This window comes from Melanostigma gelatinosum, assembly GCF_949748355.1.
Source record: "Melanostigma gelatinosum genome assembly, chromosome: 2".
In the NCBI taxonomy this organism is placed as follows: domain Eukaryota; kingdom Metazoa; phylum Chordata; class Actinopteri; order Perciformes; family Zoarcidae; genus Melanostigma; species Melanostigma gelatinosum.
The window spans coordinates 31278944-31293455 of NC_136635.1; the positions used below are offsets into that span (position 1 = coordinate 31278944).

At 43.4% G+C, this 14512-nt stretch overlaps 1 protein-coding gene across 1 annotated transcript in view; it reads left to right on the top strand.

Moving 5' to 3' along the window:
* The first annotated feature begins 4600 nt into the window (after window positions 1-4600).
* The window catches only part of adamtsl5 (ADAMTS like 5), a 30997-nt gene continuing 21085 nt past the window's right edge, over window positions 4601-14512 (top strand). The window contains exons 1-2 of the mRNA XM_079287830.1: window positions 4601-5082; window positions 13071-13146. Coding sequence (XP_079143956.1) covers window positions 5060-5082; window positions 13071-13146 — 99 coding nt within the window. The 5' untranslated portion in view covers window positions 4601-5059. The remainder of the gene's footprint in view (window positions 5083-13070; window positions 13147-14512) is intronic.

Below are 14512 nucleotides of genomic sequence, written 5' to 3' on the forward strand. Positions count from 1 at the left end.
GTAGCTGCTGGTATCCGCCTCAAGCAGACTTCAAATGATCATCAGTCATGGTGGAACGGTGTATGGACTTAATGTTCTTCATGTATGAAAAGGCTGACTCACATAAATGAGTAGAGCCGAATAATGCAGTCAAAAAGGGATCACATTTCCTCATGTTTGGGTACTTTTCCTCTGTGAGAAAACTGTCCATGAGCCCTGGACTTCAGCTGCAGTGTCAAAATCTCATCCTCCACTCCAGACGAGTTCAGGTGAAACAATGTTGCAATTTTTGATGCGAGTGAATCAACCTCAATATCTTCCCGAAATGTGCAGCACATAAGTGTAGCAACTGGCTCGAGTAAAGCAAAGTCTGGAAAGCGTTTGTCAAACCCTGACAGAGACTTGTCAATCTGCTCTGTGTAGCGCGCACTGTCAAGTTACGCACACGCCTTCCGTTGCGTCTCCAGTTCTGACGCAAGGTTTTGGACGTTTCCCAAATCATGGCGCTGCAGATGTAGCTTCTTTAGTGGAAATAAATTGGAAGGCTAACTAATTAGCTCGCCGGAGTTTTGCAGTAGCTCGCGCGGTTGACCGCGCATACGTGGTGACCCGTGTGTTCGAAAATCAAGTGGCAAATGCCATGAGGACGTCTAACTTTTTTTGAATGGCATGCGATCTACTCGCACTACCTCCGCGATCGACCGGTCGATCGCGATCGAACCGGTCGATCGCGATCGACGTATTGGGCACCCCTGGTGTAGACTGAGCCCTTCATATACACGGGGAGTGAATCCTCTTCACGGAGTCCACCATGTTGCACCGCCATGTTGCTACAGAGGCCCAGAACAGACCAATTCATACACAACAATCATTACATGTAGTGATGTTTAAACATGGAGCATTTTAACCACTTCATTTGTCTTCACTTCACATTTCAAGGAGTCAATCCAAACCAGCTGCAGACCACACCATCATTCTTCTGCTGCTGATGTAGTGGAGTGGACGGTTCCCGCTCTACTGTGGACAACCTCAACAACCACTCTGAGGGGTTTTTCGAGAACGCACCCAATTTCGGCATCGGGTTTTTTTACGACGCCGAATGTTTTCCAAAACAAACTCAACAATCCCATTTGTGTGTATTGTAACATGTTGGGTCCCAAACATTCATCACATCCGGTCACTCTGCTTGTTTTGGCACAAAGTGCACCGAGTTCCTCGTCCAGCCAGTTGAGAGCAGCATGTGACTGTTTGGTTTCTCGATGTAAACTCTCGCTGCAGATGTTCGTGCTGTTTTTACAATATTCAAACAGTCCAGTAAATGTCGTGGATGTATTTACTGAGGCTTTAAGTGGCTTTTTCTTTTCTTTTTTTTTTTTTCTTGTGTTCTTTCCTCCCATGGGAAAGCGGTTGGCGAGATGACCGCGGTGGTTGCATGTAATGCAGTTATTCTGACAACACATGGATTTATGCCACACTGTGTAATTCTCTCTCCTGCCTGCTGTAAATCAAAGCCGTTCTCTTTGTTCCACCTCCTGTACTTTATGAACGATGAACCCCGCACATCAAACCCTCACGCCGTCGGGTCCAGAACGTGGTTCTGCCACAGCCGTCAGCGCCACATCCACAAACACGTCGGAACACCACGTCCGCGTATACGCCAATGTGCTGCCCAGGTGACAGACGGCAGCTCGAGATGAAAGCAGGAAGTGCCTGCAGGGTCTCCTGAAGACACACACCTCCACTTCAAAATACCACCCATGATGCATGCTGGGACGGGGCCATGCTGTTGCATATGTATACAATCAGAGCGTTTCTTCTTAACTCCACGGGTGGAATAAAATGAATCTCCTCAAGACAGTTTCCGTATTCACTTGCTGATGATGCATCCACATGCTTGTGTTTACTAAATTCACCAATATGCTGCTCCACATTATTACATTATTATTACATTTACAGCTGTGTGAAACCCAGTCCACCCATCAAGGTTTCACCATTCAGACTGGCAGGCTGCCATGCTCAGTACCAAGCCTGAAGGGGGGGGGGTGTGTGTAACACTCAAACTAGTAAAGTGCCTCTTCGGCTCTGAAGTCTCTTATTACCAAGCAACACATTGTGAGCTGCAAAGCACACACAGAGAGAAAGAGAGAGCGTACGTGCATGAATGTGATGATTACTGTAAACACGTGGCTGCTTCTCAGTAACAACGCAGAGCTCTGAACAGTGAAGTGTGCGCAGTAAAGATGGATGTAAAGGGAGAGCAGAGTCTCTACAAGCCGAGACAAGCGCGGAGAACTCGACTAATCATTATCCGTATATACAAGTAACAGAGGAGCCTCTCACTGCTGACGGAAACATTTCCACAAGATGAACGAGCTCAATGTTACACATATCTACATGATTAACTTCACGAGATCCCCACTGGAGCCTCATTGTGTGTGTGTATCAAAGCCTGCCCATGAACACAAACACCAGCTAATTTCAACTACATCCCACATGAGAGCAACGGCTTCAAAAGAATACTTGGCAGGTGATTGGATGAACCATCTGTCAATCAAACTCTTACCAACAACATCTTGTCCATCGATTTTCACTGAAGAAATGCTCTCCAGTTCTGATATAACTGATGCTATTGCAGCTGTGCTAACCTCTTAAGGAGCCGCCATTGTTGTTTTGAACACTTGAAGCGAGACAAGATGGATTTTTCGTGTGAAATGTGGTCCTGCGAGAATCTAGCTGCCAGTGCAAGGTCACCAAATTCTTACTCGAGCAACCAAATGTGGATTAATCCGCCGCTGGAAATAGTCCCCAACAAGTGCACGCTTCCCTCCTGCTTGACCAGCTGTTTTAGGAAATGACGGTGCCTTCCTGTTTTAGAAAAGGAACGAGATGTTCTTTATGGGTCTAACTAATGGACTTGCCAAAGATCGGATTATGAGATTTGTTGACAACAATAAACACAGAATTCTGCCAGCTTTATTAGTTAACGGTATGGTTTGATCCAGACATTTTTACTGTATGTCAAACACCTTTATTTCTACTTGAGAGAAGTATTCCGGTCCCCTTACTTCCGTGATGATTAATGGAAACATAAAACAAGTCCACTGGATGACCTGCGTGACAAAGCTGCAGTCTGTAATCACACTCCTGCGTGTCTGATGTGGATTCATGGCGCTGCAGGCTCATGTTTTCAGCAACATTTGTTGGTTCGTAAATCATTCCTTTGAACATTTGCAGCGCGCTTCCGATGACGGCGACATCACATCCAGTGGTCTGACACACCATAATATTTACCCTGGCTACATGACCCCGTGGGGTCAGAAACAAGCTAACAAGCTGTAACGGATACTGACAGTCGAGATCCAGTGAGTCAGACGAGACGGCTTTAACGTCAGCTGCGTGTGGAGACACTAAAGTTGCCATGCCGCCTCTGTTATGTCTACATGGCTCCAGGTGATCAGTTCAAGGTTGCGTGTTGAAATCTTTGCACTGCTCAGATAAAGTGTCTCTTAAAGGGACAGTGACGGGCCGCTCTGAGTTCACCGAGAGGCCACGTGGTTGCTTTGTCGCCACCAAGTCTTCTGATCTTCCAGTATATTACGAGAGGCACTTTTCCCAGTAAGCTACTGTACAAGTTGTCAGTATCTCCGCTGTATCAACAGACAGAGAAACTTACTGTCATGAAAGCATACAGTTAGCTGGCAGCAGTTTAACCAGCAAGATAAGGTACAATGTATAGTATCTCTGCTGTATTAGAGAAATATAGTAATGTGCTGTACATTTTAATTACAGTAAGTTACTATATTTCTCTATAAGCAGTAAATTACTGTGAAAAGCAACACTTGACCGTTGGGATCACGGTCACCAAACTCGAGGCTTCTAAACATCAGTGCACACACCGATGGGTGACGTCACGACGACTACGTCCACTTCTTACAAACAGTCTATGATGGGAACAAGCGTTATGACTCCCAGAATGCACTGCTCTCACAGCAATATACGGTAGAAGCATAATACAGGAGGTCACTGCAAATTTACATTGAAGAAGCTACAAAACCTGTTAAAAGAGGATGTGGGAGTCCGAGTGTAAAGCTAAGTGAGAGAAAAACAGGAGTTACAAAAAAAAGATCAAAACTGTTCAGAGAAATTACTTTAAATAAATATATATGTATTAATAATGAATCTTTTCTTAATTCAATTAAACATGTATAATCAATAAGTTCACCATCCCCTCCATGACTTCTCCAGGAACCGTCAGAGGAGCTGCTGGGCTGTGATTGGAGGAGAGAGGCGTGTTCACCGCAGGAATGCAGCGCGAGAGAGAGAGAGAGAGAGTGCGAGAGAGAGAGAGAGAGAGAGAGAGAGAGACAGACAGAGAGACAGACAGAGAGACAGACAGAGAGACAGGGAGTGAGTCACGGAGTGACGGAGACCCGACAGACCTCGCGCACACAGCCAGGGACGGTTCAGGGCTCGTGGTGCGCTGCCCGTGGCTCTCTGCGCGCTCTACCGGGTTTTTCCGCCGCACAGTGCGCTGATTGGACCTGAGAAGAAACACCTTCTGGAGCTCTACCTGCTGAGACCGGAGTCTGCGTGCAGGACTGAGCACAACTCACCTGTCTGGACGCGATCAGTCGGTTATAAGATGCACACTTTCCATCTGGAATAACGTGAATCACAGCTGGTGGTTTCTAACGGAAAGAAGAATCACAACTTGGTGTCACCTTTTTTTTGCACCTGAACGTTCAGCAGAAGATGCGCATTTTATTTTGTCCCGAAAGAGAAAACTGATGTGTTTTGGGAACTGAGTCTGTTTGGATGGACGAGCTCTGCAGCTGAAGAGTGAGAGAGAAAGAAAACACAGCATTTCTTTTAAAAGTTTCACTCCAACAAACAACAAAAAACAGCAGAAGAAGCTCCAGAGGAGAGCGGCTTCATGGATGGTGTCGCGTCTGAAATCCGTGATTCGGAGCCTGCAGCTGCGATGCGCTGCGCATCTGAGCCGCGACGTTTCGCACCATGACGCGGGAACAAAAGTGCACTTGAATGCAACACACCTGAACCCGACCCTCAAGGATCCACCATGTCCTCCTCACTACTGACGAGGTAAGGCTGCCTGCTGGCGTGCTGCCCGCACAGGGGAGCGCATGAGAAGTGATTAGAGTGATTTATCAGCAGCGCTCAGCTTTGATGGGAGGTGATACATTCCAGAGAGAAGTTCTTCTTCCAGGAGACTGTTTGTGCTGTGATTGAGTTGCATGTGGTGCCTTTTAAATGTTGACCGTGAGTTACTTTTGCTTGCAAGGAGCTGCAAAGCCCCTTGAACACTTTCTTTGCAGTACAGTGAAGGATGGGAGGTGATACATTCCAGGGACAGTTGACCCCCAACAACACCATGTTGCTTTGTTTTGTGCTCCACTTCAGAAGTCTGGGTGCACATTTGCAACATGTCAGCATTCATGGACTTTTTCTTTGCAAGGAGGGAAACTTGACCCAAAGCCGTTTAGATAATCCTGGTGTGTGAAGGTTTTTCTTTGGGGGGGGGGGGGGGGGGCAGAAGTCATATCCAGTCATCTGTAAGTTACTTCCTGCCAGCGGGTAATCCTCCCGCCTATACAGTATCTGGCTCTACATTCCACCCATCCAGCTTCACTTTATCTCCCAAATGTCACCAGCTATAAATACCCGGCTCCTGTTTGATCTCATGCCATTCCTGCGCCACAGAGAGGGGGGGGGGGGGGGGGTAAATCTACCTCTTAATATCTTGAACTTAAATCCACCTTGTCTCTCAGGGGAAGCGATACGCGCTGAAGCTTATGATGAAGTGTGATGTTTTTCCTGTGATGTGTTCGGAGAAATGAGTGAGCTGTCTGTCCGATGGACCGCTGTCATCCTGCGAGGAAGAGGAGGGAGAGAGAAGGACTGAGCTCGGGCACATGTTCTGTCCCTTTGATAACTCTTTGCCATGGACCACTGAGCATATAGCTTCAAAACGAGGACTCTACCTTGGTGTGATACGCTATGATGTCACTCTTTCCCGCCGGGAGGAATGTCAATGCTTATCTTCCTCGAGGACGTTGAGCAGGAGAGGGACACAAATGACTCCTGAACTGATTCATGGTTTGATAAAAGCTTTATTCGTAAAATTAGTAAAAAAATATTTTACTCTGCGAGGTACACGTTTGTACTGAAAAGCTCCTTTTTTCTTTCTGTAACGAGCCAAGTTATCAACTAGTAAACTGAAGTAAAGGTCGAGTTACAGCACATTTATTGATGGCTGTTCAAGGTAAAACATACATAAATAATTTGCCATTTGTCATTTTGGTGTATATCGCTAAATGAGTCCATTCTATGGATAAGAAGCCGCTCACAGGGACGAATCACAGCTGCAGTGAATTCATTGTTGTTTCTGCAAAGAAAACTCAGAACCAAAGTTGCAGATTTCACCTGAAATTGAGCCGGAATTAGAAAGTGAACAAATCTAAACTGCTGGATGTTTTCCTGAGGTTTCAGTTATACGTGCTAGCTCCTTCTTGCTGTTACTGGTGCACGTAGCAGACTTTAAGGGTCTTTGATTTTGAGATTAATGATTAACTGTTAACCCACAGTTAGAATTTTGACATATTATTCAGTAAAAAAAACTAAGAAGAGCGGCTTTTCAATAAAATGAGGAGAGCTGGTCCACCTTAAAGGTCAGACCGCCTTAAGTGAGTCTGGTTAGTTGTCGCTAACTTCGAAGCTAACCAATGTTCCAATGTTAATCCAATGTTAAGTGAGTGCTACTGACAGAAAGTCGTGTTGGTGGAGTTACAGATTCAGATTTGATGTTCCACATGAAGTAAAGTGTGGCTGTTGTAGGTCAACAAGACTGGAGCACATTACTAACGTCACTAACGATGCTAACGACGCTAACGACGCCCACACAGACAGAAGAAGAAGTCCAGGTGCAGCCGATTCGACTTTTCATCTGATTACATCTGAATATTTATCTAAAACATTCGATAACGACGCCTAAAACTAACGATCCTCAACGTAAATAAATCCTGCACGTGAAATAACCAAAGCTGTTCCAACTTTGGGAAAATAAAGTGTGTTCCCAGTAATATATCCCAGTAATATATCCCAGTAACTATGGAAGTTACTGAAGTACTCAAGTTACGTGACAAAAGCATCAACATTGATTCTTGTTTCACACAGGGAATGAAAATCGGTCTCCTGGTGAGAGATCTTGTTTTAGTCTTTGTACTTCCTTCTTCATCATTGAATAGATAACATAAGAAACAGTTTCGTGGGATATCTACGAAGTATTTTAGTTTTTCGCTGAATGAGAGCAGCCTGTGTCCGACCACAACAACCTGCTGGTCTGAACAATGTTTCCAGGTCACTTTGAACCAGTGCTGAACTTGTGCACACCAAGCCTTGATCTCCATCAGAGTCAAGGTTCAGTCAGATAAGAGTTTACTGCTCTGTACTTTACCGTTTGAGAGGTTTGCTTCAGAGCAAGGTTACGGTTGTGAGTTTCACTGTCTGTCAGCAGGATCGTTTTTCCATTAAACTTGATGGACACGTCGGCGTCGCGCCAAGGAACAATTGATTTGGGGTTTTGGTGGTGATCCAGATGTGTGACTTCTGCCACTGAAACATTCGTGTTTCTTAGTTGTAATTATGAAACTGATGGAGACAGAAACTCCCAGTCCTATTCTTATGTTCTTATGTATGTACTTATGTATGATTAAGTGTTAGATGACGTGTGTTTGGGTGAAGCACTTTGACAAGGAGTCTTTTTTATCCCCGTATTACTTGCGTGCATCTCTGCATGTTTTCTCATAGTTGCTCCCCCGACTGCAGACAGCCTGAGAGGCTCCGCGTCAGTCAAAGTGGCTGTGAAAGGATAATCTCATAATCCCCGAAGTATGACGGTGTACCAAGTGTGTCCTCCCTGTCGTGGAAGAAGTGAAGCGAAGGGAAGGCGGTTGAGCAAGAGTCTAGACATTTAGGCAACAACAAAATCTTTGATTTATTTACCGTCTGACAGTCTCAGACACACAATGACATTTGACGTCTTCTTTGCGACAATGTTTTACTACGTCTTCAAGCGAAGCAGCTGCTGAGGACACAAAGACGCTCCACTGGGGTTCAAAGAGGCTCGCCGCGTTAATGCGCGCTGACCGAGGGCCGCTGAGCGCTTCGATTGTTGCGGCCTCATTCATAGTCAATGCGGACCCTCGGGGGTCAGGGCGGACCAACGGGGCCCTTCACGCTGAACATCTGTTAAGAGTTTGTGTCAATTCATTCAGCAGCGTGCTCCATTTAACCATCCAGAGCCTCCGTCAGGCTCGCCCGAGACTCTGGGTGGGGTCCCGGCTCGATCTCCGGGGCGGGGTCAGAGGTTACGACCAACCCTTCGGTTGGAAGACGTGTTGCTTTTAGAAAACGTGGTGGGTGTGCAGATAATTGTGAAAGGTCGCCATAGAGAGCCACTTAGACCCAATGTGAAGGAGCAGAGGTCTTCAGTCAGGTGTCTGTGGAACGACTCGCAGCGGGTCAAAGGACACATTCTCACCTGCAATGCACTCGGCGACACGATGCTAACGGCAGGATGGCCGCGCGGAGACGTTGTTTATTTGTGCAGGGTGGGAATGTGAGCGCTACCTGTCTGTCAGGGTTTATATATATATATATATATACATATATGTATGTATGTATGTATGTATGTATGTATATATATACATATATGCATGTATATATATATATATATATATATATATATATATATATATATACACATGTATGCATGTATGTATGCATGTATGTATGTATATGTATATATATATATATATATATATATATATGTATATATATATATATGTATATATATATATATCCTTCTTCTCCTTCTCCTCCTTCTCCTCCTTCTTCTTCTCCTTCTTCTCCTTCTCCTTCTCCTCCTCTTTCTTCTTCTCCTTCTTCTCCTTCTCCTCCTTCTTCTTCTTCTTCTCCTTCTTCTCCTTCTTCTCCTTCTCCTCCTCCTTCTTCTTCTTCGTCTTCTTCTCCTTCTTCTCCTTCTCCTCCTCCTCCTTCTTCTTCTTCATCTTATTCTCCTTCTTCTCCTTCTCCTCCTTGTCCTTCTTCTTCTCCTCCTTCTTCTTCTTCTTCTTCTTCTCCTTCTTCTTCTCCTTCTTCTCCTTCTCCTTCTCCTTCTCCTCCTCTTTCTTCTCCTTCTTCTTCTCCTTCTTCTCCTTCTCCTTCTCCTCCTCTTTCTTCTTCTCCTTCTTCTCCTTCTCCTCCTCTTTCTTCTTCTCCTTCTTCTCCTTCTCCTTCTTCTTCTTCTCCTTCTTCTCCTTCTTCTCCTCCTCCTTCTTCTTCTTCTTCTTCGTCTTCTTCTCCTTCTTCTCCTTCTCCTCCTCCTTCTTCTTCTTCATCTTATTCTCCTTCTTCTCCTTCTCCTCCTTGTCCTTCTTCTTCTCCTCCTTCTTCTTCTTCTTCTTCTCCTCCTCCTTCTTCTTCTCCTTCTTCTCCTTCTCCTTCTCCTTCTCCTCCTCCTTCTTCTTCTCCTTCTTCTCCTTCTCCTTCTCCTTCTCCTCCTCTTTCTTCTTATTCTTCTTCTCCTTCTCCTTCTCCTCCTTCTTCTTCTTCTTCTCCTCCTCCTCCTTCTTCTTCTCCTCCTTCTCCTTCTCCTCCTCTTTCTTCTTCTCCTTCTTCTCCTTCTCCTCCTTCTTCTTCTCCTTCTCCTCCTTCTTCTTCTTCTTCTCCTTCTCCTTCTTCTTCTTCTTCTTCTCCTTCTTCTTCTCCTTCTCCTTCTCCTTCTTCTCCTTCTCCTTCTCCTCCTCTTTCTTCTTCTCCTCCTCCTCCTTCTTCTTCTTCTCCTTCTTCTTCTCCTTCTTCTTCTTCTTCTTCTTCTTCTCCTTCTTCTTCCTCATGCGAGCGACTAATCTCAGTCAAAATAAACAGCTCCGGTCTCGTATTGATTAAAGCCGTTTCCCTGCCGGCCCCGGAGCTCCTCACTAATGTGCTGCTATAGTCTTAATGAGAGCCGGAGGAGGCGGCCTGACCCCTGCTCACCTCTGTGGGGAACCCTGTAGCGAGGGGGCAACCAGTCAGTGAGCAGGCTGCTGTCTTTTCATGTTCAAAAGCTGCAGCCAAAGATCAAGTGAAAGTGAGAGGAAAGACTTCATCGTCTCTGATTTACGACGGTATTCATATGTTCGGCCTTTATGAAGTGAATAGAAACCCTTCTCTCTCTCGCAGATGTTTTAAACACACCAAACATCTGCTTTGTGCATTGATGCAAAAAACAAACTTTAAGTGTTGGTGATCCGTATGAATGGAGTCATATCATCCAAAAAATTAACCTTTTGTTTCACCAAATAAGTTTTCCAATCCAATTTTTAATGAGCAGCAATAACTGATTGTTATGCTGGTTTGTTCTCCACCATCTGGTCCGTTTAGCTGCTAAACACCACAGAGGCACCGTTCGATTCTCTTTGCCGATTTCAAATTTCTTTAGAAGTCTGACCTGCTGATTCCCATTTTCTTATTTTCTAATAACTATAATTTTCTAAAATTTTTGTGACTTTTCTATCATGAAAAATTGAAATTCAGTTGTAAATACATGACATTTTGTGGTGCAGTTTGAATAATGAAACATTTTGTGCATTAGGAAGCTTTTAAAATACATTTTAGTGACAATTGCAAGTTACAAATAATTGTCTCTTTAGAAACCACCGTACAATTTAGCATTGAGGTTTTCAATCAACCCGTATTTCACACACTGGTTGCCACACATTTAAACAAGGATGCAGACCTGCGGTGGATTACAGGACTCGAGTCGTACAAACACGGCCAGATATTTAAAAGCGTGTCGTCTTCGGGGGTCAGGAGGTAAGACCTGCACACACAGCGGCCCTTTCGTCATGCAGCTGAGACACTGGGAGCAAAATAAAGTCCGTGTGAAAGTGGAAAAGGCCTCTCGCGTCTATCGTGATTCATGAGCCCATTACCTCTTACGGTCAGCGCGACCTGCCTTGTTCCTCTGATATGAATTCCCCCATGTAAGGCCAAGACGGGAGCCAAGGTCTCTGAAGGGAAGGGCTCAGCCGAGTGCGAGGGAGCGTATCGTTTAATTGGACAGGGCAGCTACTGACCTGGGACTGAGCCGCTCTGGGGTTTTATGGGAGATAAAAGAAGCAGAACAGACTTGAGAGAGATAAAGACTCGAAGCTGATGGAGGAGGAAGTGATATGGGAGGGAAAAGAAAGAGAGGACATTAAGTTGTTACTTTCCAAATGCAACTCGTCTTAGATGTTTTTCGTCTTGAGTGTGTTAATGAAAATGACATCCTTGATCACAAAACAGACTTTATAAACACGTGACACGATGTCAGCAGAGCGGTGCCGGGAAGCAAATCAAAGGGAGGGGCTTTCCAAGAACCGCCGGCACTCGTCCTTTGATGAATCAGAGGGAGGAGAAGACAGAGAGACACAGTTGTTTGAAGGTAAAGAAGTGAGAGAGGGCAGCTGGTAGAGCAAGACAGACTGAACACAAGGCTCAGTAAAGCTCTTATCTGGTAGCACCCATCGACGGGGAAGTGGACTCAGTCACCGTGACCTCACCCATCGGTTTGTGGACCGTCGTTCTATTGCCTTCAGTTCAGCATTTTGGACGCCGCCATCTGGTTCTTCTGCGAGAGGGTTGAGCAACCGAACGCTGAATACGACATTTGTAGGCGACCAAAATGTAACAAGTACAGTTACTGTGAGGAATTATTAACTGGTCCTGGATCAGTCTCAGTTTAATCCTGATCCTCTTTATGACCTACATCAGTAAAGGAGACCATCAGAGAGAAGATTCTGGTGAAGTCAGATGAAACTCCTTCAGCTCAGACTCCAGCGGTGCCTCCACCAGAGACCGGTCCACTGTGGACAGACCCGGATCCTCCACCAGAGACCGGTCCACTGTGAACAGACCCAGATCCTCCAGCAGAGACCGGTCAGAGACCTCCTCTCTGGGAGTCAACACCGACACCACGCTGCTGGAGACCCAGGACGTGTTGCTGGAGCCGCTGGAGGGAAGGGAGCCAAGGGAGAACCAGAACCAGGACTGAGAGGAGCAGACTGTCAGACCTGCTGCAGTAAAATGAGAGGTTTTCTAAAGAGATGCTGGTGCTCAGAGACACTACAGCTTTAGTCCACAGGGGGCGCCAAAAACACACAAAATGAAACTTCCTTCGAGTGACTTTAACTTTTTGACAACACTGTGAAAGGATTAAAGTCGTGAGACGAAAACCGACAAATCTCAGACCGGACAACGCCGTGGTAGAGACCTGTCAATCACTGTGTAGCCCCGCCCTAAAGCATCTCCTGCTTTATGGTCTGTGTGACTCTAAATGGACCATAATGTACTAAATGAACATCATGCTGTATTGAAGAAGACTTGAAACTAGAGATTGAGACATAAACTCATGTTTACAATGTTTACTGAGGTAATAAATCAAGAGAGAAGTAGAGTCATTTTCTCATAGACTTCTATACAACCAGAGGAGTCGCCCCCTGGTGGACACTAGAGAGAATGCAGCTTTAACACATGAAGCATTGATACCAAATATATCAGGCTGAATTTTGCACAAAATAATGCACAAGACACCAGCATTTTATTTACATTTGATGACATGAACTTGACAGATATTTCTATGTTTCCAGCAGGCTGAGGTTTGAGCTGAAGCAACCGGCTGTGATTCTGATTATTAGTGAGATTAAAATCATGCAAACGCAGCAGGGGAGACCGGTTCCTTCCTCTCGGCTGTGTGGGAGTTAATAAGACACTGTTGGGGTGGGAGTTGTTTGGGATTAATGATACTTGCTGGATGAGGGGGGGGGGGCATTCCTGACCTCACAGGGGTTCACAGTAGTGTGGCAGCTTACTTGTGGATATTATCAACGACCTAAAGACCTCTGAAGTGTCAGTCGTGTCTTTTCCTGTCTGTTTGCTCTCGAACGTCTGTGCTGTAACGTCTTCCCTGTGTTTGGCATGTGAGAGCGGTGAAGGTGAAGTCTGCCCGTTGAACTGGCTGACAGTGTTTCTCTCGCCGTCTGCAGGAAGCTGACCCTGTGCCAGTTCCTGACCTTCGTCCTGCTGCTGGTCGCTCCCGTCTGCCCGTCGTCCCCGCAGAGCGTAAGTGTGACCCGTCCACTCGCCATCACGAGTCACGCAGTCCTTCTGGAGACGTGACGCCACAGAGGAAGCTTCTTCCAGTCAGACAGTCTCAGCTCAGCACAGCTAAGCCTTAACTGCTGCAAATAATGATCATTTTCATTGTTGATTAAGCCTGCTGATCATTGCTTTTTACTGGATTCATGAATTGTTTGGTGTATGAGATGTAAAAAATAACAACTTTAGATGTTTTGTTTGACGAAAACAAAACATCTCACTCTCTCTTTCTATATATATATATATATATATATATATATATATATATATATGTATATATATATATATATATATATATATATATATATGTATGTATGTATGTATGTATGTATGTATGTATGTATGTATGTATGTATGTATGTATGTATGTATGTATGTATGTATGTATGTATGTATGTATGTATGTATGTATGTATGTATGTATGTATGTATGTATGTATGTATGTATGTATGTATGTATGTATGTATATATATATATATACGTACGTACGTACGTACGTACGTACGTACGTACGTACGTACGTATGTATGTATGTATGTATGTGTATATATATATATATATATATATGTATATATATATATGTATATATATATGTATATATGTATATATATATATATATATATATATATATATATATATATGTATATATATATATATGTATGTATGTATATATATATATATATGTATGTATATATATATATATATATATGTATATATATATATATATGTATATATATATATATATGTATGTATATATATATATATATATATGTATATATATATATATATATATATATATATATATATATGTATATATATATACATATATATATATATATATATATATATATATACATATATACATATATACATATACATATATACATATATACATACATACATACATACATACATACATACATACATACATACATACATATATATATATATATATATATATATATGTATATATATATATATATATATATATATGTATATATATATATATATATATATCATATATATGTATCATGTGTGTATATATACAGTATATATCATGTGTGTGTGTGTGTGTATATATATATAGGAAGGTAAATTATAGCATTCACATGATGTAGTTTTTGGTGATAAACTTGAATGAAGTTGTTTTCACATTAATATAAAATAAATATCAGAGATGAATTATGAGCTCGCTCTAAGCTGCGTATAATTCATCATCAAAACTACTAATGACAAGATTTTTAAGTAAAATACGATCTTTTATTTCCTAATTCATTTCCGAATGCAAATAATAAATATAGACGACGACAACAAAATAAGAGACAACAT